At 65.6% G+C, this 26340-nt stretch overlaps 1 protein-coding gene across 2 annotated transcripts; it reads right to left on the bottom strand.

Moving 5' to 3' along the window:
* Nucleotides 1-68: 68 nt before the first annotated feature.
* On the bottom strand, nt 69-25445 carry ASPG (asparaginase). Of its 2 annotated transcripts, XM_043554416.1 has the most exons (17): nt 25250-25445; nt 18783-18891; nt 18010-18121; nt 15507-15632; nt 15114-15197; nt 14140-14266; nt 10137-10249; nt 7716-7898; nt 7505-7618; nt 6833-6949; nt 5639-5734; nt 5230-5393; nt 3203-3289; nt 1206-1305; nt 861-941; nt 553-608; nt 69-284 (listed from the first exon to the last, which is right to left on the bottom strand). In XM_043554416.1, the coding sequence occupies exons 1-16, from the start codon at nt 25329-25331 to the stop codon at nt 597-599; spliced, it is 1707 nt and encodes a 568-aa protein (XP_043410351.1). In that variant the 5' UTR covers nt 25332-25445; the 3' UTR covers nt 69-284; nt 553-596. The 2 variants fall into 2 exon arrangements, with proteins under 2 accessions (XP_043410351.1, XP_043410350.1); XM_043554415.1 differs by having other exon boundaries at nt 69-608.
* Nucleotides 25446-26340: the final 895 nt, after the last annotated feature.

Here is a 26340-nt window from a genome sequence, read left to right as displayed (position 1 = left end):
CAGAGCCTGGGGCGCGACTCCCCACACACATACCCACAGTCCTGGGACCCAGAAGGACGCGCTGGAGCTGGGGTCTGGGGGCCGAGGGAGGTCCCCAGAGAGACTTTATTGCTGCTCTGCCCGACCGAGACCTTTAGGTTGTGTGCAAAACAGAGTGGGGAGAGTCCCAGCAGTGGGGGTACGTCACAGAGTCGTGGGGTGGCATCCCTCCAGCAGGCCACAACAGGAAGGAATGGCTTGTTCCGCAGCAAGGCAGCTTCAGGTTAGACACCAGGCAGCACTGCCTGAAAACCGGAGGTCTCTTGAGATCTCTTCCCTGGGCACAGGCGGTGTGTGGGGGCGGGGCAGACAGACAAGTCCTTTCCCAGGGAGGGACCCAAGGACCTGAGCAAACCCAGCCAGACTTGAGAGTCTTCTGGAGGGCCAGATGACGGAGTGGGGGGATGGGGTGTGAGGTAGGAGGCAGGTGGGAGCCCCCCGCCCAGTGGGGTGGGGCAGGGTGGGCAGGACACGCAGTAGAGGGGTCTGAGGTCCCCTCCAGGCTCCAGGAACCTCTTGGCCATGGCCGGGGCCCTCCGGTGCTCTGGTAGGGTGCGTCACAGAGTGGCCTGACAAGACAGAATACAGGAGGTGTGAGGTTGACCCTTCCTACGGGAAGCCCTCCCGGATTGCGCCCTTCAGCGCTTTTTGGCTCCGCCTACACAGTGTGTGCCCCACCTACAGAAACAGCTCCGCAGGCCTAAGTGACTTTGACCCACCTCAGCTTCCTCTGGCTCGGTCCCCAGGACTGGCCCTCAGACACAGGGGGCCACAGTCCAGCGGGGGAGCCTTCGGTCCTGTGTGGGGCAGAGGGAACTTACTGGGCCTGGGGCCTGGACAGCAGCCCCACCCTGGAGGTTCTGCAGAAAGGTCACCACTTCCAGGTTTCCAGCTGCTTCTGCCTACAGGAGGGTGCATGTGGGGGCGGGGCTGCCTCAGGGACACTGACCAGCAGCCTGGCCCCTGACCACCCACCTGGATGCCTTCCCTGGCTCTTCCCACCCACGCCCGTGACTCCTTGTCCCCACAGCTCCGGGGCCAGGGACCAGGAGAGCAGGAGTCTGGACATCGGGTGGGGGGAAGAGGGGGAGCCAGGGGAACGGTCAGGAAGTCTTCCTGGAGGAGGCGGCCTAAGAGAGGGCGGTGGGGGCACTGGTGGCACTCACAACAAGCAGGGCACTGCGCCCGTCATAGCCTGGGCAAGCCAGGTCAGCCCCCGCCCGCCACCATGACTGCAGGCCTTCGAGGTCCGCCCTGGAAGCCAGCCTGGAAGAGGGAGCAGAGGAGGGGGTGCCGTCAGGACCCCAGGCGCCTTTACAAAGCCAGTCCCCAAACAGCTGACCCAGCGGCCAGGGCAGGAGGGCAGCGGTGCGGGGCTCCCTGGGGGCCGGCCAGGGGCCTCCGGTCTGGTTTCACCCAGAGGGGGTGACTGTGGCTCAGGTGGAGGGCGCACGCAGGCGCACACTCACACAAGTGTGCATGCGCGTGCACACATGCCCCACGTGCATGCCAGTTTCATGTTTCACAACACCGCTCGCTCTCCCTGGGCGGGGTCCGCAGAGGCAGGAGGGAAGTCTGCGCAAGCCCAGTGGTGCAGGGAGACACGCGGGAGACCCTCGGGTGGCCTGGACCTGCGTGGCGGAGCAGGTGCCCACTGGGAGAGGGACCTGGGCCCACGTGCTCTGAAGAAGGAGGGGCCCTCACCGGGGTCCTCCCCTCCATCCTCACCCTCCCGCCCCCCCTCAGGGAAGCCCACTCCCCACCTGGGGGCCGAGCTGGAAAGGGACCGAACGCCAGGTGTGCTGGCCCGGGGCAGGGGGTGCTGCGGGGGAGGCCTATCCCCCCAAGGGGCCTCAGTGACGCGCCCCTAGTTGGGAGACAGCAGCAGCAGCCTCCACAGCGGCGCCGAGCTATTTCTGGGGTGAATCACGCTGGGTGGCAGCACCAGGCCCTCCCGGACCTGTCGCCAGCCTCCCACAGACTTGTCTCTCGGAAGGGCCCTCAAACGCAGCCAAGCAGCTCAGGCTGGACAAGCCCACCGCCAGGTCCGGGACGCTCGGTTTCGCCACTTGTCAATGGAGCCATCAAGGCCCACCTGGCCGTGCAACCCTGAACCAAGTCACCCCAGACGTCCCTGCAGGGCCACGGCCAGCGGTTGTGAGCGGGGCCCTCCCTTGCTAGGTCCTAACAGACCCATCCCATCTGAGAGCTCACCTTGTCCCTGTCACCTGAGGAGGGCAGGGCCTGGGTTCCCCCCCCCCCCCCAGGGACACAAGATCAGAGCAGGAGAGCCTGAGGCCGGGCTCAGACCCAGAGGGGCCTGTCCACCCCACCCCACATCTAGGACTGGGGCCCCCAGGGTCGAGGGGGTGGGGGAGGCGCTGGCTGGTGGGGACAAGAGGGCCAGAGCCTCGGGGCCTTCTTGTGAGCAGAGAGCTCACCCACGCCTCACTCCCGGCCGTTCAGCCAGAGACCCCACTGTCACCACCCACTCCCCAGGCTCGGGGGCTCCGACATTCAGGGCTGTGGACCTACGCTGCCTCCGACACCCCCAAACCTGGCTACCACCAGTGCCCCGGCCTGGCCTCCTGGACAAGCTTCTCCTGCCCTCTGCCTGTCTCTCTCCACTCCCCACCTGGGCTCTCAGACCCAGCCTGGGGAGCTGACAAGTGGCACCGAGTGACCCAGCGCCGGTGAGGCTAGGACAGCAGCACCGCTTGGAGGGGGTGCCCGCGGACGCAGGAAGGAGCTGAGCTCGGCGGCCCTGGGCCTGGCCTGCACCCCGCCCACCACCAACACCCTCCCCGGAGACCTCCAGGGCCCCCGCTCCCCTGTGCCCAAGTATCCCCAGGCCTGCCTTGGTGTCACTCGGGGCACCTGTGAAGTCAGAGCCATGTTAGCGACTGGCTGCAGTGTGCCCGGACTGGACAGCCACCAACCCCGTGGTTAGTTTACCAGTGACAGGGACTCAGGGACTGGGTCCCACCACTGTGGGCCCGCACTGGAGCCCATCCATGGTGGGGGGGTGGGGTGGGGATGGAGACTCATGAGACCTGTCACCCAGCCCAAAGGGGGATCAACCCCCCAACCCTCAGGGTGGGTCTCCTCTTCGGAAGCCCCCCACCCGGCCTACCAGCCCTCCCAGCATCCTCGCAGCCCTCACCTGCACAGCTCGGTCCCTGCGTCCTCTAGCTCCTGGGGGGACAGGCAGGCCCCAGCTGCCCGCAGTAGCCCAATGATACCCTGATGCCTGCCACGAGAAAGAGTGTGCTGACCACCCACCCGCCCAGGCAGCCTCTGCTCAAGCACGGCAGTGCCTCACCCACCCCCAGCCTGGGCCCCCAACCAGGGCCACCGCCCCCCGACCCCAACCCCGGCCCCGGCCCCGGCCCTGGGCCAATGCAATGCCCTGCCACTCATCCAGGTACCTTCCCAGGACATCGAGGGTCTGCGGGGTGGGGCCAGGTCTGAGTCCCCCCCCCCATCTCACCCCATGTTGGAGGGTCCGTCGGCCCTGACTGAGCAGCTCCTCCCCTTGCATCATGAGGCCCCTGCCATGTCTCCCTCAGCCCGTCCTAAGGGCCCAACGCACCCCTGTGAATACCTGGGGACAGCCGGGCCCCGCTACACGCACCCGTCCCAGCCAGGGTTGCGCCTGGGGAAACTGAGTCAATCGGGCCTGCACTCTGCCCTTGGAGGTAGGGTGTCAGTGAGACACTAGGGGGTAAATATGAACAGTAGGGACCCAGAGCAGGGCCCCAATGTCTGTGGGCTCCCCAAGGCCGACCGGCCTGGGCCAAGCCTGGAGACAGCCACTGGTTGTGCATGGGACATGGGGGTGAGAGGTGGGGCAGGGCCAGGGCGGGGGCGTGGGGGGGGGCTGGGGCCACGGGCGGGCAAGGCAAAGGAACAGGGCGAGTGGAGGCTGGCTCTCACAGCAGAAGTGCTGACCAGGCCCCTTGCCCCACAGTGTCTGTGTCCTATAAATGGCACGGTCACCCCACTTTTAGGAAGCCTGGGGAGGAGGGTGGGGCCCCCCAGGCCTTGTCCTCCCCACCCTGGAGAGCCCTCTAGAGCACAACAGGTCTGGGAGCAAGGCCAGGAGAGTGAGGCCGGGAGACCGGTTTGGGGGGGCTGTTGTGCCAGGGGCGGGGGGCGGGGCAGGGACAGTGAGCTCATCACCATCCACCCACACCCAGCCGGATCGCCCTGGCCCCTCACCCCCATCCTGGGAACCCCCCGTGCCTCATGCTCACAAGAGTCTGGTAAAGAGGGTGCTACCCATCATTCCCCTCACCGAGGGTCACATGCCCACCCCAGGGCTCACACAGCTGGGGCACGCAGGACTTGACCTGGACAGTGTGGCGACCCCAGGCCCACACACCCTCAGCCTCTCTCCAGGAGGCTCACCAGCACTCCCCACACACACCACAAAATAACCCAGGATCCGGCCGGCCAAGTGCCCATAGGGAGAAATCCCCAGGAGAAGCTAGGGGTCTGGGCTGGGGGGTCTGGGGACTGCTACAGACACCAGATAACACAACAAAAGATGAAAAATGAGGGCTGTGACCCCTGCCCCCAGACACACACACACACACACACACACACACACACACAGCCAGGCCAGGACCCCTCCCTTTAAAAAATCAGAGTTGTTGGGTGGGGCCAGCCTGGGGGACATCTTCCCTACCTTGCTGGCTGAGCCTGTCCCCCGAGGGCACCTGTGCCCATCCCAGCCTAACATCTGGCACTAAGTAGCCCGCTTTATGTCTACGACATGCATGTGCTGGGCCGGCGGCTTCTCCCCTTTCCCACCCTCCAGGCCCACAGGCGTGTGTGGATGACGGCAAATACGCATTCAACCCCTTGAGCTTTGTCCGTGAGCATTTTTCTTTCCTAGAAACCGCACCAGGGTCTTGCTGCGCCTGCCTGGCTGAGCTTAGAGGTCACCTCCTCCAGGAAGCCCTCCCTGACCACCCTGCCCATTCAGTCCTCCCTGTCTGGGCCCAAGCATGGTCCCTGCTAGTACCTGCCAGGCTTGCGGGGGGGGGGGGGGGTGTAGGGAGGGGGCAGCGAGGTTCCAGGAAGCAGGTGTCGTCAGCTCTGCCGGGGAAGCTGTGTCATCACAGGCAACAGGGCAGCCCTGTCTAAGCCAGCTGTGCCCAGGTCCGCCCCACACGGCCCAGGTACCTGCCCTTCACCGCCAGCAGCAGCGGGCTCAGTCCATCCTCATCCCGGGCGCTCACACCCACCCCTCTCTGCAGCAGCATGGTGACCACCTCGGGGTGGCCTCCCCGGGCAGCCGCGTGCAGAGGGGTCTGACCGTTAAAGTTCTCTTGGCTCAGGTCACTGCCCTGGGTGAGGCAAGGGCACGTCACCCACCGAGGGGGCGCTGGGCAGGGGCGGGGAGGGGACGGGAGGGGCGGGGTGCACCCCGGGAGTGGGGCCCGGCACGGCCACCGGCACGCCCTGTAGCGGCAGTAAGGTCCCACCGGCTGGCTGCCCAGCGCGGCAGAGCAGGGCCCCAGGGAAAGGCGGCCCTGCGTCCCCCGGGGCCCGGCGTGGTGGGGCTGGTCCCTGAGGCGGTGGGGGGCCTCACCAGCTCCACAAGTGCCTGCAGCACGTCCAGGTCGCCCGCATGGGCCGCAGCACAGGCCAGGCCAGGCGTCAGAGCTTCCCGCACCGCATCGGCCTCCTGGGCAGAGGACAGCGGCACCCTGGGACCTCGCCTCTCCCTGGAAAGGAAGGCCCTACTCCACACGTGGGCAGAGCTCCTTCAGGCTGCCTGCCCCCAGCGCCGGGAATGCTGTGGGGCATCTAGGGGCTCCCCAGGACGCCAGAGGGCCGGGAAGCCCAGCAGAGACCCCGCAGGCAGCCTCACACCCAGCCCAGCACCCTCGGCAGGGCCCGACCACAAAGCGACCGTACCTCTCGAGCTATTAAGCCCGACACAGCCGCCCTGGTGACAGGCCACACACACCCCGGCCTCTGACCACGGCCTGCCCTGGGCAAGTGGCAGTGAGCACGGCCAGAGCTGTCCATCACAGACCCACCCACCCCCACTCTGAGAGGGGAAACTGTCACATGCGGGGTGACCCCGGGCTGCAGTGCTGCTGTCCGTGAGCTCCCATGCCAGGCCTGGACATCTCGGGCAGAGCGGGGTGTGAGGTGGGGCGCCAGGAGGCCCCCAGCACCCCTGTGGGTCTGACCCGGCCTGAACCCCAAACTCTAGACCTGGAAGTATGGGCTCAGCTCCCCTGCCCCTTCCAGGTCCAGGCCCCCGGGCTGGGAAGGTGAAGAGGAGCTTCAAGGTGCTGCACCTGACAGGTGCGGCCGGGGGCCTGGGCCCCGGTGCTCAGAGCCCAGCCAACCCCGCAGCAGGCGCCCCCTCCGTCCGGCCCCCAGGACGGCGCGCCCGCCTTGACTCAGGCCTGCCGCTTCTCAGGCAGCCCTGCCCCCGGGGCCAGCGCGGGCCATCAGCAGGCCCGGTCCAGCCGAGCTTGGCCCCACTGGGTGGTGGCGCCACGTTTGGCCCACCATCCACATGTCACCAAGACTCCGCTAAACCGTCCCGGCCCCTCCCCACGGGCAGCTCCTTGCCTGAATCCTCGCAAATCCTCCCCACCGCGGACCCCAGCCCTCCGCCTGGGTCCCAAACCACACCATGCCTGGTGGTTTTCTGCTCATGTGCTGGCATGATGGGGGCCACGGCTGGTGCCTGGCATATCCAGAGGCGACCCGCAGCTCAGGCCCCCATGTCACACCCCACACACATACACACACTGGCCAATACCTGGCTCAGACTGAGGAGCTGGGCGACCCCCCGGCCCAGCGTGCTACAAGTCAGCGAGGGCTGGTGCTCGTCCCCCGCGGGCAGCGTCACCTCCCCCCGGAGGTCCCTGGCCAGCAGCTGGAGGAGGAGAACACAGAGAGCCAGGAATGCCCTGTGGCAGGCAGACCACTGGCCCAGGCACCCCTGGGGCATGTGGCAAGGGCTGTCCTGGGCCTGCAACTCCTCAGTCCAGGCTGCATCCCTTAGGCCTGAGCTCGACCCCAGCCAGGTCCCCATGGGCCGACCCCACCCTCCATTTCATTAGCTCAGGGTCTCCCAAGGACCCCATCCCCCACCCCCTGCACCATGGCCTCCACCCAGGTTGGCTGTGTCTGAGGTCCCCCTGGGAAGGGTGGGGGACGAGGGGGTGTCCTGGGAGTGGTTTGAGGAGCCTTGGCCAGACCGAGGCTCCCCGAGAGAGTGAAAGAACGCGTTGTCTGGGCTTGGGGTTGGCAAGGGGTGGAGGGAGCCCAGGCCTCAGAGCTGGTGTCTCCCCGCCACGGGGAGGCCCCGCATCCCTGCCCCCTCCCGACCCAGGCACACAACCCACTGGGCTGGGCCCTCAGCAGCCCTGACACGGGTCCCCATGCCCCCCAGCCCAGGGGGGAACTGTGCCCAAAGCCGAGGGTACACCTGTTTCCTGCTGTCCAGGCTCAGCCCCGGCTGGCCCAGCACGTAGGACAGCTTGGCCATGGCAGCTTCCGACGTCATGTCAAAGCCCGAGACGATGCCAGCTCCCGCCACGGCCTGCGGGGAAGGGGGCACGAGCAGGAAGGGGGGTGCCACTCGCCCTGTGCCCTCGGGCCCATCCCCTCCCCCTCCAGCCCTCCATCCCCGCCCCCACCATGCCGGCTGCGTAGCCAGAGGTCACGGTGCCCTGAAGGCAGTGTGTGCAGTTGACGATGAGAAGCCCTCGCTCGGTGGCGGCCCGGAACTCCCGCAGCAGGTCCGGCTTGGTGGGCCCGTTCCCGCAGCCGAACGTCTCCATGACGACGCCCCTCAGGGGGGGCTGCAGGAAGGCCCGAACCTGCGGGGCCGGGAAGGGACGGGGACGGCCTTGGCCTCTTGCTCCGGCAACAGGAGCCCACAGGCTTGTCCTGCACCTTCGGCTATGGCAGGGACGTCCGGGCTCTGAGCAGGCCACACGGAGAGCCATGAGGGTCTGCTCCCCACCACGCCCTCCCAAGGAAAGGCCTTGTCCCCCGTAAGTGTTTAAGGCTGCGGGTGGTGCGGCGACAATCCGAACGCCCCCTCCAGCGCGCCCCCAGCCTTGCCAACCCTCTATCCAACCCCTTATACCTGAAACATAGCAGGGGCTGCTCCCAGCAAGCCTGTGCCCTGCAGCTAAACACACATGCAGGGCCCCCAACGAGCCCCCCGCACTTCCTGCTTGGCCGCCAGGCTCCACTCAGAAGACGGCGGGCGGGACCTGGGGTCCACCTCACACATGGACGGTCCCCCTGAAGGCCCGGCTGCAGGAACACAGGTTCCCCAGCTCAGCAGTGCCCCGTGCTGGGCGCTGGTAAGTGTGGCCCAGACGACCATATCCGTGTCTGAATCTGCCATGCAGGTGGGAACACAAGGGCTGAGCCACTGGCCTGGGGACAGTACTTCTGTGCAAGCATCCACCCCTCTGGCTGTGTCCCCCGTCAGAGCCCTGACCCCTCATCATAAAGGCTGAGTCCAGCTCCCTCTGCTTCTCCAGGTAGAGGTCAGAGGTGACTGCACCCTGTCCCTGGTAGACACCGGGGATGGGGAGGCGACGCCCCGAGACGCACCGCAGGAAGCAGGCCCCGCCCCGATGGCCCAGCTGCCCCCAGCAAGCAAAGCCCCCGGGGCCCTTTCCCCTGCACAAGCCTCACCCCGCTTTGTGGGGTGGGGGCAGGGCTGGGGAGCCAGCTCCATGGCCCTTCATTCCCCCAGCTATGGTGAGTTCTAGGAATTTCAGAGGCCCAGCACGATTCTCCCTGAAGGGTCCTGTGTGGCTCAGCCCCATTCAACCTGGCAGCCTCGGACAGTGACACACAGATACGACAAACGTGAGACCCACCCAGGCCCGCACCTGTCCCCTGGTGACAGTGCCTCACGTGGGCCCCCACCCCCCACCCCCCCACACTCCCCGCCGGTCCAGCCCGACCGCCAGTGTCAGCTCCTGGGACAGCCCTCATTTTTGAGACCAACTGTTGGAGGAGCAGGCTCCAGCCCGGGGAGGCCATGAGGCCCAGCCCCAGGGCCTCGAACTGCCTCCTACTCTGAGGGTCTCTGCCCTTCAGGGGGGCCTGGGGAGAAAGGACCCTCGCGGACCCTCGGGCTGCGGGTGACACAGAGCACAGCGGTGGCAGGACGGCGGGGGGCACATACACGGGGCTGGGCCCCGCTTCTGGTTGTAGGACAGGGGTCCTGGTGCGCGTGGCCTGCACACCCTGGCTCCCCGCAAGAGCTTCCAGCACCATCTCTGGTCCAGTCTCGGGGAGGCCACCTGAGCTACAAGCCCCTCCCCCCCATCTTTCCTACCAGATCTTTCACAGCACTGAGTACATGTCCCACGTACTGTGAGACGCTGTCCTAGGCCAGGCCCGGGACCAGCACGGGGGACACATGGTGGGAAGACCATCCCGTCTGTCCCCAGTGCCTTTGAGGGGGTCAGGTACCGGTTCACAGACTGTGAGCGACCCAGAGCCCAGGGCACTAGCATCCACCAGGCCACCCTGTGTGCGGGAACGTACCCGCGAAGCTGCATCTGCCCACGGTGCCCGGCTGGTCACAGCACTGAGCCCAGCAACCACACCCCGGCTCGTGGCCCTGCGATGCCCAGAGGTACCTTCAGCTCAGACACCCTCTATGGGATGGGCCACGTGGCATCTGAGCCCAATTCACAAGGCAGGCCGCAGTCAGGCGCCGTGTCTACCCCAGTGGCAGCTGGTGGCCGAGGGGTCATGAGCAGGGAGCACACGGAGGACGGGGCAGAGCCGCCACCGAAGGAGCAGCCTTAGGGCCACGCCCCCCGCGGCCCTGCAGGAACCCGGGCCACGAGTCCACAGGCATCCACGCGGTCAGCCCGCGTTGCAAATGAGGGAAGACCGGGCCCCGAAGCCCCAGGGGAAGAGGCAAGGGAGGGGTGCAGGTCTCGGGGACACGTGCAGCTTCAGCACGCCAAGGGGCCTGCGTGCCCGGGCCCGTGGCGGGGTGGGGGGCGGGAAGGGGCGGGGCAGGACACAGGATGCGGGGGAGTGCGGAGGGCGTGCAGGGCTGGGCGGGTCCCTACCAGGGCAGCGGGGATCCCGGGGTAGAGACGCAGCAGCCCCACGTCACGCTCCACGCTGCTGTGCACCACCAGCCGTTCCTTCCCTCGGACCTTCCGCACCAGCTCCCGGTTGACTGTGAGGGCAGAGGTACACGTGTGGCACCGCTGGGCCACCGGACAGCCGACACCCCCGCACGCACTCGGCCCCAGCAACGCCCACGGTGCGTTCAGCCCCTCAGGCCCTCTGTGTTGCCCGGCCTCGCTCTGGGTGTCTCCAGAGCCCCGGCCCTCTCGCCACCACCCTGCCCTGCCCTGCCCTGCCCCCCCTCCCGAGGCAACTCCTGCTGACCCTCAGCTCACTCTTAGGTCGGGTGCAGCCCCAGCCTGTGCCGGCTCTGCAGTGGCTCGGAGTCCGGGGCACAAAGGAGGACACCCCCCCCTCGGGAACAGAGGCTGCCTGAGTCTGGCAGGGAAGGTGGAGGAGAGGCGTTCCAGGCAGGGGGAACGGCGTGCGCAAAGGCCAGGAAGCACAACAGACATGACAGAGCTGACGACCCAGAAACGGTTTGTTGTTCTGGACGCCAGGAGGAGTCGGCCCGGTCCTCTGACCAGCCAGCCTCACCTGTGCCTCGCTGGGCACCCACCTCGCCCACAGCTCAGCGAGTCAAGGAAGGAAGGAATGGGTGAACCAGTGAACGAGTCTTCTGGGCCCCCCGCCTTTGGGGACAGAAAGCCTCCATCTGAGGCCCAACGCCCCAGGCCCTGTGGAAAGTGGGGGGCAGATATTCGGGGTCCGTGCCCCTTTCACCCACCACACAGAGGAGCTGCCCAGAAGGCCCGTCTCCCTGCCGGTCCGAAGTCACTGCTCTGCCAGGACCAAGCTGGCAGATGCCTCCCAAACCCGGGGGGTAAAGGGAGGGGCTGGGCAGCAGGCCCAGCCTTTGGGCCCTCAGGAGCCACACACCCAGCACAGGACCCCGTTCTCTCCAGTCCTCGGCACAAGACAGCGCGATCTGGGCGGAGGCGTCGATGCCCGCTGGCACGGACTGTGATTACAGCCTCTCTGAGGTAGCAGGCATCACGGAGACCCCCGAGTCCAGCACAGGGAAACCGAGGCCCAGAGTGGGCAAGGGCCACCCAGGCTGCTCATCCAGTCAGGTGCGGAGCCAGGACGAGAATGGCGGGAGGGGTGCACCCAGGACCCTGGCCCAGGGCTCCTCCCTACGCCCCCGCCCGCGTGGGGGTGTAAGCCTGCACGCCTCCTGCTGTTTCCACCAGACCAATTCATGTGTGATAATAAACCAGGGAACGTTCCGGACACATGCTGCCCTCTCCCGATGCGTCAAAGGGGGTGTGGGGGGATGGGCAGCAGGAGGGGGCCCGCGGCATCAATCAGCAGTGAGAGACGCCCTTTAATTTAGGGCCGAGCGCCCCAGCTGGACGAGCAGATAAGCTGGTGGGGAGGGCAGGAGCGCTGCCACCGCCCAGGAGTTATGGCTGCAAAGGGGGCTTTACGGAGACAAAGAGAGCCCACGCCCCCTCCCTGCACGGCTGGACCTTGCCCGCAAGAGCCTGCGGGGCCCCAGTCCTTCTTCCCCCAGCGGAGCCGAGGGAGGAGGGCGGGGTGGTATCCACGTAGCACGAGGGGCACCGTGACAGTGCCACCTCGCCACGCAGACCTCTGACAGTCCCCCCGCACAGGAGGGTCCTGGGCTCTGCTGTCCCCGCAGCTGGTGGCAGGGTCACCATCACACGCCCCTTGACCCCCAAGCCCTGCCTGTAGTGGCCTCACAGAGGGAAGTAAAAACCCAAGGGAAAGTCCAGGCTGGGCTGGGGGGTCGTCCTCCAGCTCCCCAACAGGAGGGGGGGGTAGCCCCTGACAGCCCAGGCGTCATCGGCCCCCCCGCCCCCCCAACCCCCCCGGCAGTCCTGCCTGCCACATCCTGGGCAGAACCTGGTGTTTCTCAACACCGGCTGCCGGAACGGGCCCGGGGCAGGTGGGGGCAGAGGCTCTCACGCTCTGCACGGGCACCCTGGCCAGCGGGAAACAATCTTGGCGGGGTCATGGGCCTGGGGCGCCGGGGTGGCCTCTGCCCTGCGCCCACCAGGCTTCCAGGCCGGGCCTGCCTCAGCGTGCTCCGTGCCCTGAGGCCTGCCTGGGCCTGGTGCAGCACAGACAGAGCCCTGCCGTCCCGGGTGAAGTCCTCCAGGCCTGCCAGCAGGGTGCGTCCCCGGAAGTCCCCCTCCTGAGCCCCAGATGAAGTGTGACTCAGTCCCCAGCAGGGAGCCGGGCCTGCAGAGCGGGCGGCCCACTCCTGGTGCCCATGCCTTCCTTCCCCAGCTGGGCAGCACGGGGGCAGGAGGAGCTGAGCACCACCACCCACCGCGGCCAGGAAGCTGATCTGTCCTCCAGCACCAGTATGCGTGCCACCTCCTCCGGGGAGCCCTCCTGACCGCTCAGTGAGCAAGCGGCCCCCCGCCTGGCTCCCGGCGCCCTGGGAGTGCCGCACATACCTCACATCTGCTCACGTGTTCTGTCTCGTGACCCCTGGAGGGTGCTCGGGGAAGTGGAGGGTGGGCGGGGGGAGAGGGTGCAGGGTAAGACCACCAGAATGGGAGTCAGGGCTTGGCTGAGCCAACACCTCCCTCTGCGGGCCTCTCCACCTCGGTTTCCTCCCCTGTGGCCCCCTGCTGCCCGGGAAGAGAACCCGGGGGGGACAGCCAGGTCGTGGCCATCACCATGCTGGCATCCCCACTCTGTGTGTCCTGTTGGGATCCAGAGGCACCGGCAGCTTCCAGAGTTACGTGACCAGCCTGCCCATCCCAGGAAGGACCCGCTCCCACCATCTGCTCTCCACAGACAGCCCAGCAGCAGCCAAAGCCCCTCCCCACTCCGAGCCTTCATCATCAGCCTTCCCAAAAAGACTTCGGCCCCTACAGCCCCTACCCGGCCTGGGCCCGGTGCTCCTGAGGCCCTGCCTGTGCTGGAACATTCCAGGAAGCTCCTGTCCCTAGGAAGTCAAGGCTCTGGCCACCCAGAGTCCACTTCCTTCCCTGGTCTCGATCTGCTCACCCTCCTGCGGGCGTGGAGGCCGCTGCACCAGCAGACCCCAGGGCTCTCCCCATGCCAGCCTCCTGGAACCGCCCCTCAGGCCCCAGCGGAGCCCATGTGGGCGAGGAGGCAGCGCTGCCCTCCCAAGGGCCTGCAGTCAGGCAGTCTAACCAGAAGAGCCACCCAGTCCTGCTGGTGCTGGGTCCCCTGCCTCTCAGGCTTCTCAGCCCTAAAGTCCCCACCAGGAGGGCTGGTTCTGCCAGGCCCTACAGCACCCCTGCCACCACCACGGGGTCTCTAGGACAGAACCCCACAGCTGGTGGGGCAGGGACAGGTGCCCAGGCCCCCCCCCCCCAGCTCAGTCAGGAGGAGACACAGGGCAGGCCCCCAAGCTGTGCCCACTGTGCTGTGCCCACCATGGACCCGGAGTGGAGACTCCTGGGGACACAGCAGGAGGGCAGACATCCTGGGTGGAGACAGGGCAGCCCTGGGGGGTGACTCCCTCTGGGTGAGTGAGGCCAGCCGCCCTTGCTGAGAACAAGGTCAGAGACAGCTCTACACTCAGGGAGAGGCGAGAGTGGGTCAGGGGCTCCCTAGGGGCTGGGCTGCCTGCCAGGCTCAGGAGGCAGAGGACTCCCCTGGAAGTTCCAGGGATGAGGTCACAGCACAGGAACCTCATCCCGGGGGACCCAGGTGCACGTCAGGGTCACAGACAGACTCTTGGACTCAGGGTCACAGGTCCCCCAAGCCTGCTCCTCCTCTGGTTCAGCCCCCGGCTCCGAGCTGAGGCTCCCCACCGACGCTCCCCCCTTGGTGGCCCACACAGGCCCCCTCTCTGAGCGGCCCCTGACTTTGCAGCCCAGGGCAGCAGGGGGACTCTCTGGGGCCCAGACACGGTTTCCCGCCCAGCTCCAGGCATGAAACCCCAGGCGGGAGCCCTCACAGGATGGCCCTGCTCGCCGCCCAGCTTACGTATGACGTCAGCTCCCACAACAGCCAGAGGGGGCAGGTTGGGGGAGCAGAAGGCCGCAAACCTGCGCGAGTCCACCTTAGTCACTCGGTTGCCCCGAAACAGCTGATTCTGGAAGAACAGGCAGACCTGGAGGGGGGGGGTGAGAGGCAGCGGCTCAGCGCTGGGGAGCCCCAGGGCCCTCCGGCCTCCCCCCTGCCATCAGCGGAGCACCCACTGAGGACAGGTTGCAGATGTCGATTGCGGCTGCTGCCCTCCCTGCCGCCCATCCCGCAGGGCCTGGGGAGAGCCAGGCAGGGAGCTGGCCACCCGAGGGCCCTGCCGCCCCTTACTTCCCACCTGCCCTCTGCCCCCATCCCTGCTTCTCAGGAAGTCCCTGGTGAACTCGGCCCACCCCTCACCACAGTGTCCGCGCTCCGGAGCTCAGGGGCTGGGGGGTCTCGTTCTGCCCCCCGCCCCAGCTGCTCTAGGGCTGTCCTCCTGGGGGAGGGAGGGAGGCACAGCAGTAGGGAGACAGCGTGAACTGTGCTTCGGTGAAGCGCCCTCCCCCGGCACAGGGTCCCCTGCAGTGCTAGAGGGTCTCGTAAGGTCTCCCCGTGCTGCCGTGTGGACAAAGAATGCTGAGCAGGGCAAGCCAGGTCCACAGCTATACTGTGTACAACCTCCTTTGACAGAAACTTACACGTAAACACACATAACGTGAACACGTGTAACACGTAACCCGGAAGAGAACACAGCACGCTGTTAACAGCAGCGTCTCTGGGAAGTAAGACATGGGTGGCTTTGTTCCCTTCTGCTTTCTTTATTTTCCGGGTTTTTCCACGGTGACGGTGTATGCCACTTGTAAGGCAAAAGACACATCTTCAAACCCTGGCTGACGGCTCACCTGTATGTCCCACCTGAGTGCCAACCACAGCCCCCGCCTGCACCACGCAGGCCACGCCCCCTGCAGCCCACGCCAGGGAGGGAAGGGTACCTCGGGGATCACGTACTGGCCGGCCATGAGCAGGGCCCCCAGCAGGTTCTCACGGCCATCATTCCATAGGGCGTGGATGGGCACCTGGGGGGAGGCCGGAGATGGGCTGAGACTCACGCAATACCAGAGGGAAGAATGAAGGCGGGGGGGGGGGGGGGGGACAAAGAAAGGGCAGCTGGACCAGGCGGACAGCAGGCCATGGATCCACCCACCCACCCACAGGACCCAGGGCACTGACCAGCCTGGCCGGCCAGAACAGACAGGACAGGCGCTGCCTTGGGGAGCTGCAGAACTAAGCAAGAGGCCCAGGATGCGGCCTGGGTCCCCCACAGTGCCAACTCCCCCAGTGGCCCAGGAAGGCCCTTGTGCTCTCCGGTCAGCCCGGGACATTACCTGGGCACCAGTTAGGATGACGGTTTTCTGCAGGTTCTCCAGCACGAAGGACAGCACGGAGGCCGCGAAGGCCATGGTGTCAGTGCCGTGGATGACCACGAACCCGTGGTACTGCCCATAGTGTCTCTGTGGGGGTGCAGCAAGCTTAGGCCGGACTCCTCCCAGGGACAGGCCCCCTCCTGGGGACAGGCCTCCTCCTGGAGACAGGCAGCTAGCTGGTCTCCCACCCCCTCAGGGAAAAAAAAGGAAACAATCCCAAAGGCAGAGGGAGGGAATCAGGGAGGCACAGGTGGGATCCTGGTCACTTTTGGCCCAGAAGACACTCTGTGGGAAGCAAGCCTCTACCTGGAGTCTCACCCCTCCATGCTCTCCCCCACACCCAGGACAGCTTCCTTTCCTGACACCTCTAATTGCATGAGAGACATGGCCTAGCGGGGAGGGGTCTCTGGACATTCTCCTAGGATAGGAAGGTCCCCTCTGGACTTCTGGCCAGCATCTCCCCCAGGCGATGCCCAGTCAGGGGTCCCAAGAACACTGGCGAGTTGGAGGACCACACCAGACTACTGTGTGTGTCAGCACAGTTCTCCAGGAGGGCCCCTTGCCGCATGACCACTGCCTCCAGGCAGGGGGCTGTGGGGGTGCGTGAGCCTGCAAGCCCATGGCCCTATAGGAGGGCCAGGCAGGGACACAGCAGTGGGCACAAGGTACAACCGGTGCCAGGAGCTGACAGGTGATCTGGGACGCTGCCTGGAACAGGACCTGGCAGGAAGGCAGGACGCTGGCAGGTGGGGAAGGGTCCTTCCAGATACAGGCGTGCTGGCCACCTCTGAGAGGACATCCTCAGGCCACCACCTAGAGGGCAGCCAAGGCCGACCCTAAGAGGGTGGCTGGCCCGGGCTATGGTCGCAAGGGCACAGTTCTGGGAACCAGAGGGTCCAGTCCCTCCTGAAGGGACCCTGATCAAGCCAGGCTGGCCCTGGAACCATGGTTGCTGAACCATGTGGCGGGCTGGGGCACCCTCTGCTGGCCACACAGGGCACTGCCACAGGCAGGCCCTGAAGGCCCTTTGAGTCTGCATGTGGCCGGACACTGCAGCCAGGACAGCAAAGTGGTCAGGCCCCAACCAGAGGACAGTGCTGGCCACAAGCCAGGGTAGCTGCCCCGGACTATGGCCACAGACACACCCATTGGCAGCCAGTGGCCCCGTTCATGGACCCAAGGACCAGGCCCAGGACCACACAGTGTCCTGCTCACAGTGAAAGGGGATGCAGCCCAGGGAGCTGCTCTCCCCGCAGGACTAAAGAACACAAGCGTGTGACTGGGGCCAGACCCCAGCAGCAGGGAAGGGGAGCCTGTGTGATGAGCCTCCGAGGCTTAAGGGAGACGGGTGAGAGTCGGGGCCGGAGGAGGTGGGGGTGGGGTGGCAGGGCCCCCCAGGGAGGCAGTCAGGCCGCAGGGCCAGGCTTGTGCAGGAGCGGGGCTGGTGATGAGGAGACTGGGCAGAACGGAGAGGAAAGCTGATGGAGGGGCACGCTGGCAGCAGGTCCAAGGGGTCACCACGTGATGCTGTAAACCACAAGACCTGCACGGGGTTCTGAGCTTTTTACGGGCTCCAAATCCACTAAAGTCCCAACTCCAGGGTGGGCATGGGTAGGGTGAACAGAGAAGGGTGGGCCAGACATGCAGCCTGCCAACCTTCAGGGAAGCATCGTGCATCCCAGCCTAGGATACTAACTCAGACAAACCAATTACAGGAACACACTAGGGCTGCTGTCCAGACCATTTCCTCACCAGGAGAGTGGACATGGCCCTCGCTGCCTATCCTCTGCCTGCACGTGGGAAAGTGCCTCAAGGCCTTGCAGCTGAGATGTGACCCAAGGATCCAGCACTTTCCTGAAGCTGCCATTCCCAGACGTTCCAGGGTCTCAGACCAGGCAGGTGGACTCCATCCCCACACACCTCAGGGGAGTGCTTCCGCAGCATTGGCTCCTCCCCGGCCCACGAGCCCCGCCCATAACCCCAGCCCTGCCCACACCCCAGTCAAGTCCACACCCAGCCCTGCCCACACTTTCAGCCCCGCCCATACACATGTGTGGCCACGCCTACACACCCCAGCCCCGCCCACACTCTCAGCCCTACTCTCACAGCCCCTCCCAGTACAGTCCCACCCACGCTCCCAGCCCCGCCCAGTACACACAGCACCGCCCACATTCCCACCCCAACCTACATACTCCCGCCCCACCCACACGCCCAGCCCCACCCATACATACAGCCCCGCCCACAGCTCCAGTCCCACCCACTCAGCCCTGCCCAGTACACGCAACACTGCCCACACTCCCAACCCCACCATACGTACAGCCCCACGCACACTCCCTCCCAGTATACACAGCCCCACCTACCTAGTCAGCCACGCCCACAAACAGCTCCGCCCACACTCCCAGTTCCCCGCCCCCCAGTAACAGCTCCACCCACACCACTAGTCCCACCCACACTCCCCAACTACCTCGATGGTCTGGGCAATCTGAACCCACTCGGTGATAGTCATGTCACTGGAGTCGAAGAGGGGCTGGCACTCCAGTACCGTGTAGATGACCCTCTGGTCAGGGCTGGCGGGCCTGCGGGAGGGAGAACAAGGGCTCCCACTCTGTCCCCTCCTCCCTTGGCCTGCTCTGTTCCCCTCCACCCAGCCAGCCCCCCTCGTCTGCCCCCCTGCACTGAGGTTCTGCATATCCACAGTCTCTCAGCAACCTGAATACAGGGCCCAGCCTTCCTTCCACCCAGAGTGCCCAGGAACAGGGACCTTGGTCCTCACGAGGGGTCACGGCTGGGCCGGGACAGGCTGCTCCCCAGCAGTGTCACCTTCCCAGAACCGGGACTAAGAGGGGGCCCAGGCCTGGTCCTCCATGGGCCAGGAGCGGACCCTGGGAGGACGATCTCTGGCAGGAGGGAAGCCAGACCAGGAGGCCATGAAGGGCACCAGGCAGCCTTGGCCCAGAACAAAGAAACAGAGAGAACTTTGCACCGGGGGGAGGCGGGGGCTACCTGGGGCCAGCCCCTGCCTCTCCCGATGGGCTTGGGTCCCCGAGTGGCTAGGCCCAAGGCCTGTAGCCCCCCAAGGCTCACTTGAAAGAGGGCCGCTGGTTGGTGCTAAAGCCATGACACTAGTGACCACAGCCTGCCCCACGGACCCTGCAGGAGCTGTCCCGTCTCAGGATAGGCCCACCCCTACGACAGCAGGCCGTCATCCCCGGCTGGGCCCCAAGGCCCCACACTCACGGCAGCACCAGGGTGTCCTCCGGGAGGCCAAGGGCCCGGGCGTGGTCCTCATCATGGAACATGGGCAGCGTCCTCAAGGCAGCGGCCAGGCCCCTCCCAGGGACGAGCACTGCAGGCAGAACCCAGCGCAGGGGGTGTGGGGTCAGGGGCCAGCAGCCACCACGGGCTCCTGTAACCGCCGGCCCCTCCCTCCTCATCAGGGCACTTACCCAACACGCTGGGGGCCAGGCCAGGGCGGGGGCCAGGCCAGGGCAGGGGTCAGGGGTTTGGGGTGGGGACAGAATCCAGGGCCCTGGTGAGATTGGGCAGCCGTTCCAGGTCTGGATGAGACGGCTTCCTCCCGGGGGGCCGGGCAGCCCCCCTCTGGCCACTCCACCCAGGGCCTGCCCCGGCCCACCCCGTCTCCAGGCGACCCCGTGCTCCCAGCTGAGGTTCAGGGGCCCAGGCTGTCCCCCGCCTTCCATCACAATGCAGCGCAACGCACCCACGCTTCTCCCCACCACTTGCCAGGTCACCACACTAACTCCTGTGGGCAGACATGCTGTCTGCTCTGCCTGGAAGTCCTTAGCCCCTCCTCCTTCAAACCCAGTATGTGCTTCGCCCCCGCTCAGGTCACCACCTCCAGGAAGCCCTCCTTGACGTCCAGGCCCCGATGCCCTTCCCACACACTTCCCCAGCGGCCCCTGCTCCCTCACTAGGCTGTGTGACCCCTCCAAAACCCAGAAACATGTCCCATGTGCCAGAAACAGGCATCTGAGGCACTGGGCAGAAATGGCGTTGTGTTTTAGAAAACCCTCAAAGGTCATAGCTGTGTCTGCTAGAAACAACCCCTCGGCAAAGGCTCCCTCTTGTCCCTCCCTGCTCCCTACCAGCACCATGACCTTGGACAGGTCAGCTAACTTCTCCGGGCGTCTCCCACACACTTGGACACAGTGACAAGGACAACAGGGTCCCCTTCCTCGAGAAACGCCTTTAACTGAAACGAGGAAGGAAGACCTTTCAAGACCGGGCGAGTGGTCACTCCTGGACGACACCCTTGCTCTCGGCCTCCGCAGCCCACGGGGCACGTCCAGCCCCCGCTGCCGCTTAGCGGCCTAAAACATCCTGCTGTTCGGGCTTTGAGAAGCCTCCAGTGCCAGCAGGGCTGTGACCTCACTGGCAGTGCCGGGGGACGGTCTGCCCAGGCCCGCTCGGGGTGTCGGCGGAATTCAGTTCCATGCGTGTACAACTGCTTCTCTGCTGCCTCTCCCACGGGGGTGGTTCTCAGCTTCTAGGGGCTTCCCGCGTTCCCGGGCTCGGGCCCCGTGCTCCGTGTTCACAGCCAGCAACGGCTTTAATTCCCATGCTGTGATCTCTCTGACTTGGCCTCTGAGTCATCTCCTCCCTTTAAGGAGCCGGAAAGCTCACTCGCCTCACCCGCGGACACCGTGCCGCTCAGTCCTTCCTGAGGCCACCGTGAGAGTCTGTCTCCTCACCAGGCCGGCGGCCAGCTTCCCGCCGCTGAACGTGAATCTGCTCTTTTCCTGAGGGCCAGCAGCTCAGCATCAGGCCCTGAATCTCCAGCCCAGCACCCTGGGCCCTCTCCTGTCCCTCGTGCCCACTGATGCCCTCCCTCCCGCCCTGCAGCTCCCGGCAGGGGCTGCCCCCCCACCGTGGCCTTCTGAGGGCCGCTCGGGCAGATCGGCTTCCCACGGCCGCTTAGCACATTACCCCAAACAGGTGGAGAGTGGGCGCAGCACCTCCCTGTCGTCACACAGCATCTGTGGGGCAGAAGCCCGGCCCACTCCACGCTCAGCAGGACCGCACTCCTCGCTCGCTCAGCTTTGCTCAGGCTCCCTCCATGTGCCCACCTTCTACGTGCCAGGCACACTGGCCCCATGGGTGCTCCTGGATGTTCATGGTGCCATCTCCCCACCCGGAGAGGGATCCCCAGGGGAGCCCCCGCCCCGCACACGGCCCCAGCAGGGGCTCCACGCACGTTTACTGCAAGAGTAAACAATGCGGGTTAGCTGCTACGGGGCTGCTTGAGGAAACACCACGTCGATGGGGCTCAGGAGACAGAGGGGGACATCAGTGCACGATTGCCCGCCTGGCCACACCTCCAAGACGCCCGAAGCATGACCAGGACACGTGCCTGCCTCCACACAGGTCCAGGCTCACCAGCCCCACCAGCATCGAGGACAGCATCGAGGACAGAACTTCAGAACCCGGGCACAGAGGAGGGCTCACAGCCACCCGGCCGCCCAGCCCTGGTGGCCAAGCTCCCCGACCCCACTCTCGGCAGGCTGACAGGCAGCCCCCAAAGGTGCACATGCCCTCCCCGCGAGAAAGGCAGTCTTTGCAGGTGTGATGGAGTTAAGGGTCTGGAGACGGGGGCACCACACTGGATTATGCTGGTGGGCCCTAAGTGTGGGAGACTGGACACACGGAGGAGGCAGCCACGTGAGGACAGGGCAGAGAGCCGCGTGAAGGCGCCGGCCGTGAAGACCACGGCGATTCAATCACAGCCAAGGAAGCGGCAAGGACGGACCCTCGCTGCCCCATGTCAGACGCCTGCCTGTAGCACAGGGGGGCCACCTGCTTGGTCACGTGTTGGAGCAGCCCCAGGACGCTCACAGAGCCACTTTCCACCCCAGCTCCTTGTGGGGGGTGGTGCCAACCTGGGGATCCACGGACGGGGCAGGGGAGGTGGGGATCCACGTGGTCTGGGTTTCACGGGACGAGCTCATGATGTGGGTGGTCGCCTCCACCCACAGCCAGGCCGTTGCTGGCCGACGGTGAGGCAGTGACCGCCGGGGGCATCCTGCTGCAGCGGGGTGGGAAGCGGCAGGGCCAGAGGACCCCGAAGGGTGGGACCCTGCTGTTCCCGCCCGGGACTTATGTGCGCGGCACAGGCAACGCTGGCCCAAGAAGAGGCGATGCCCTCCTGGTCTGTTCTCTCTGGGCAAAACCCGCCACGGCACCGTGACACCAAAAGAGCGTGGGAAAACGTGCAGCCAGAAAATGGGGGGAAAGAGCTGAGAGAAAGTCAGGACGTTAATGAACAAAAATCGTGCCTTGGGGTTTTGAGACATCCTTGGCTTTTTCAAACCGGTCATTTGTTATGATTTCCTTACTCGTTCTGCATAAACGTCTGTTCTCACACTGAACTCTAATTTTGTAAATTGTATTATTCTTCTCCACAAGGGCCCCCGCCCCCCCACCAGGCCCCTATAAAACCAGAAGCAGACCATGCTTCTCAGCTACGGCCAAACCCCTCGTGTCTAAGGGACGGTTTGTCCTCTAGGACTGAGGGTCCCCGGGGAACCACCTATAGCTTCGGCTAGAAAAACGTGAGCGTGTGAAGCTACGCTCAGGGAGGAGGTCCAGGTCGAGTGCTCAGATGCCATGTTGCGGTGACCGAGAGACGGTGGAACCACCCTTATGGGCGACCCTTGGCTGCAGGACCAACTGTGACCCCCACCCCAGGCTGTCCTGGCATGTTCAGATACCTGCCCCCAAAGTTCTGCTCCCCATGCCGTGTCTGCAAGTGCCTGCAAGGGATGCTGGGGCAGGGCGGCACTCAGAGGTCACAGGGGCCTCTGGCTCCCTCAGCCGGATGGGAGGGGCCTCTGGCTTCCTCAGCTGGGTGGGAGGGGCCGCTGATGCTGCTCAGCCTTGGGACCGAGGCCATCATCTGACTCTGCTTTCATGATGCCCCTTGACCTGTGACATCTCTGCTGGACTCAGAGAAGGGATGGGTCCAGGGGTGTCCCAGGCTGCAGCGGCCTCTGCCCTCCGCTCGCCGTCCCGGCCTCTGGCAGGGTTCAGACAGGCGGAGCCGTGTGCCCTGCAGGCCACTGTTTACACCCTCCACAGTGACAATCCAAACAGCCTAGCTGTGGCTGGCCTGCTCCCCTCGCCACCCTCTGCCACTGTCCCAAGGCTGGAGCCCCGTCAGCAGTGCCAGGCGAGTTAATCATTGATACTGTCCCGAGTTCAATGACCCCTGCTGGGCTCGGAGAGGGCAGGGGCTGCCCAAGGCCCTCCTAGTGTGGCCTCCAGCCTCCAGGCCTGGCTCCTGCGTCCATCCCCATCGTGCCCGTGCCCGTGCCCTGGCCTGGGGGCTGCCCTCGTCCCCGGACACCTTTTCAATCTACGCACACTTTTAGGCAAAAAAGTCAGCACAAGATGTGTGTCCCTGAACACTGAAAGCAGGCCTGAGGGCCGTCCCTGGCCTCAGGGGGCCAAGGGGTATATGACACGAGAGGCACAGCAGGGACCAGACCCCATGTCTCTTCCTCTTTCGTCCTCTGGGGTTTAAGCCACACACCCCCCCCCCCCAAGCCTTCCTGAAGTCGGAGGACTGGGGAAGGAGCAGCCCTCAGCAAGGAGCTGGGAGGCACCACCAAGGCCCCCAGCGGACTAGTCGCCCCAGGCCGGCAGCTGCCTGCTCCCCAGCCGTCGCCTGCCCCGCAGCTCAGGAGACCAGCTTCCTCGCCCCCCAGGACAGGCTGGTGCTTCTGAGGTGCCTTCCGAGCGCAAGAAGGCGTCCGCTGACCTCGCCTTCACCAGGCCAGGAGGCCCCAGCGCCAGAGCAGGCTCCAAGGGATTCTGGAAGATTCTTCTCCATCTGTAGCCGACCCCACACCCTCTTTCCTGAGTCAAGGTCTCTAGTTCACCTTGTGAACATGTGACTTCGCAGCCTCTCCGGGAGAAGCAGCACCCGTGGGAGTGGGCCACAGGGCTGCCTCGGAGGACGGGCAAAGAGGTCAGAGAAAGGTGGGAAAGAGGTCAGAGTCCACCAGTCCGTGCAGCCCAGACCCTCAGGAACCATGTGTGAGCTCAAGAGAATCGCAGACGGCCACATGCCAAGCCTGGAGGGGCAGCATCCGGGATGGGCCAGGGTCCCAGACGGTCCGCCCAGAGCAGCTCCCCTCTCTCGGCCCAGCCTCCACCTCCTGGCCCCTCCCGCTCTCTCCCACCTGGGTCCAGGCCCCAGGCCCTCAAGGGAGGCCACAGCCACACGCAGGGTCCCAGCCGTACAGGTGCCCACGGCCCTACATCCTCTCCCCAGACCGCCTCTGTGACTTGAATCACATGCCGCTGCTGGTTTAATGTCAGCCCCTCTCAGGCTTGTGACGGCCGAGGGAACCAGACAGAGCAGCACCCAGCCAGCCAGTGTCACCGGGGGCCTCCAGGCTTCAGAAGTCCACCCATGAACTAACCAGGCAGAGAGGCGGAAGGCACAGCAGCAGAGGGCTGGCTCCTGGCAGCCCAGGGAGGGGCAATTGGCGGGCTGGGTGGACGGCCACGTCCCTGGGGCCTGAGCCCTTACAGGACAGGGCTCTACACAGGCCTGAGTCCTAGAGCCCGGCATGGAGTGGGCCCCAAGGAATGTGTGAACTGTCTGTGTCACAGATGGGATAACAGGGACAGAGGCTGGAAAAGCTGCTGTTGGAGCCACAAAGAAAGCACCAGTGGGAAGGGGGGGACCAGGAGCGGTGGGGGAGGGGATGGGCCGAGGCCGAGGGACCCACCAGGACAAAGGAGATGTTCTGTTAGTCCTGGGGGGCGGGGGGCGGGGCGGGGGCCAGAGTTGGCTGTGACAGGGGAGGGGGCATGGGACGTCTGCTCTGGCCAGGCCCCTGCAGTGGGAGAGGGGGAAGGGGGGGGGGAGGACACTGCAGGGCCGGGTGAGGGGCTGACCCAGGTGTGAGCACAGACGAGGACTGGAGCAGCAGGGAGGGGCCACTGGCAGGGAGCCTGGGAGGAAGGGGTCAAGATAGTGCCAGCCCACGGGAAGTGGGACCCCTTAGGGACCGTTAACCCGCAGACAGCAAGAGAGTGGCAGAGAGGTTCAAAGATGAGGCTGAGGGTGTGTCCCGGGCCCCCTGGGCTCGGCTGGGCATCCCACACGTCACGGGACCAGGAGGAGCCTTTGGGGAAGGTACAGGCAGTGTCCCACTCTCCTGGCCACGCCAGAACATGCCAGATGCTGGTGCACAGCCATCCACTTCCCACCCCTCCAGGCTCCCCAAGCCAGTCTCCCTGCAGGTGCTCGGCCCAAGCTGATGGTCTGTCTGGGGTCACCCGCGAGCTCCAGCGCCCTGGCCCAGGCCCTCACCCCCCACCTCCAGCAGCAGCCCCTGTCACAGGGGCAAAGACAAAACGCGCAACTCCCCAGAGCCATCTCCTGCACCTGAACAGTCCAGAAAGGTGTGATGGGAGGGTTGCCAGGAGCCCTCAAGCTTGAACAACGTTGGGGGAAGGGGTGGGGTCAGGTCACAGCCCCTCACGATCCCTGGGGAGGGCCTGGACTGCCCTAGCCGTGACACCACACGGTCTTGTTTGTCCGGAAAGGGGTGAGATAGAAGCCGTGGGCCCTCGGAGACCCCCGTGGCTCTGTGCAGAGGGGTGGGAGAGGCCCCCGGAGGGCTCCGACCTGGGAAAGGCCACGGGGCACGGCACGACCCCATTCCACTCACCGCCGCGCTCGATCCGCATGCCGATAGTGCCGCCGGTGTAGATGGCCAGGAGCCTCCGCTCAGGCTCCACCGCACGCGACATGCCTACCGGGGACCAAAGAACCAAGGGGACTGAGGGCACCAAGGGACGGCGGCAGGCGCACCCAGGGTAGCAGGGGAGGGCTGTGCCTGTGGTGGGGAGACGCGTCGAGCTAGGTGTGCGGGTCGGAGGTGGCGGGTCCTGTCCGGGGCCGGGGCGGGGGGCGGGGCCTGGGGCCTGAGAGGCCCTGGGCTGTCTGATATCGACCAGTGCGGTGGCCCTGGGTGTTGGAGTGGCTGTGACCTGTGACACACAAGCCATGTGCCTTACGGTTGGCCTAGGGGACCCCCCAGGGCGGAGTGGGGGGCGGGGGGGGCACCCTCCCCTCCCAGGTGGCTCCCACAGACCCCGGTGCTCCAGCAAAGCCAAAGCCCTGCAGGCCACACCCTCGGTGTCACTCCTTGCGGGTGGGGGTGGGGGCAGGCAGAGATGCGGCCCGCCCACTCACTTCCCGGAGAAGGGCGGGAGGGGCCCTCTCCAGGGCTAGGACCCACCAGCCTCACCCCCTCCGCAGCTCTGGAGGGCAGGGAGGGCAGGGGGCAGCAGGCTTATCTCCAATGGGTTTAGCGAGGCTGTACCCTGACCGCTGGGGACCACCCCCCACCCCACCCCCTGGCTCCCCTCGGGGAAAACTGCATTGTCTCCACAACGAGCCCCTCCAGTATTTGATTTCTCTCCAGGGAAGCTACTATGATAACTTCCAACAATGCCAAAGTAATTCCTGTCTAAGCACCAGGCAAGTTTATTCTGTCGTCTGCTGGGGCTGGAGGTTTAAACAATAGAAACTCCTCACCGTCCTGGAGGCTGAGGTCCGGGATCAAGGCATTCCTCCGGGTTTCCTGAGGCCTCTGCTCCAATTGAGGGTGTCCCTCTGCCTCTGTGTGTATCCACACCTCTTCCTAGGAGGACAGGACGTCCTGGATTAGGACCCGCCTAATGGCCTCAAGTCAATCTCCTCTTTAGAGATTGTCTCCAAATACAGTCACGTTCTGAGGGGCTGGGGGTCAGGCTT

The sequence above is a fragment of the Prionailurus bengalensis genome, chromosome B3, assembly GCF_016509475.1.
Source record: "Prionailurus bengalensis isolate Pbe53 chromosome B3, Fcat_Pben_1.1_paternal_pri, whole genome shotgun sequence".
NCBI lineage: Eukaryota > Metazoa > Chordata > Mammalia > Carnivora > Felidae > Prionailurus > Prionailurus bengalensis.
The sequence above is the reverse complement of the archived record's forward strand: the minus strand, read 5'-3'. Positions and strand labels throughout refer to the sequence as shown.

Bases quoted from the DNA above. Each gene is read 5' to 3' on its own strand.
- ASPG (XM_043554415.1), bottom strand. From the start codon at position 25,331: ATGTCGCGTGCGGTGGAGCCTGAGCGGAGGCTCCTGGCCATCTACACC. The intron at 15,198-15,506 runs GTAATGTCCCGG...GCCTCCCCCCAG, and splicing joins TCATCCTAACTGGTGCCCAG to GTGCCCATCCACGCCCTATG. The intron at 3,290-5,229 runs GTACCTGGGCCG...TTCTCGTGGCAG, and splicing joins CTGCTGGCGGTGAAGGGCAG to GCATCAGGGTATCATTGGGC.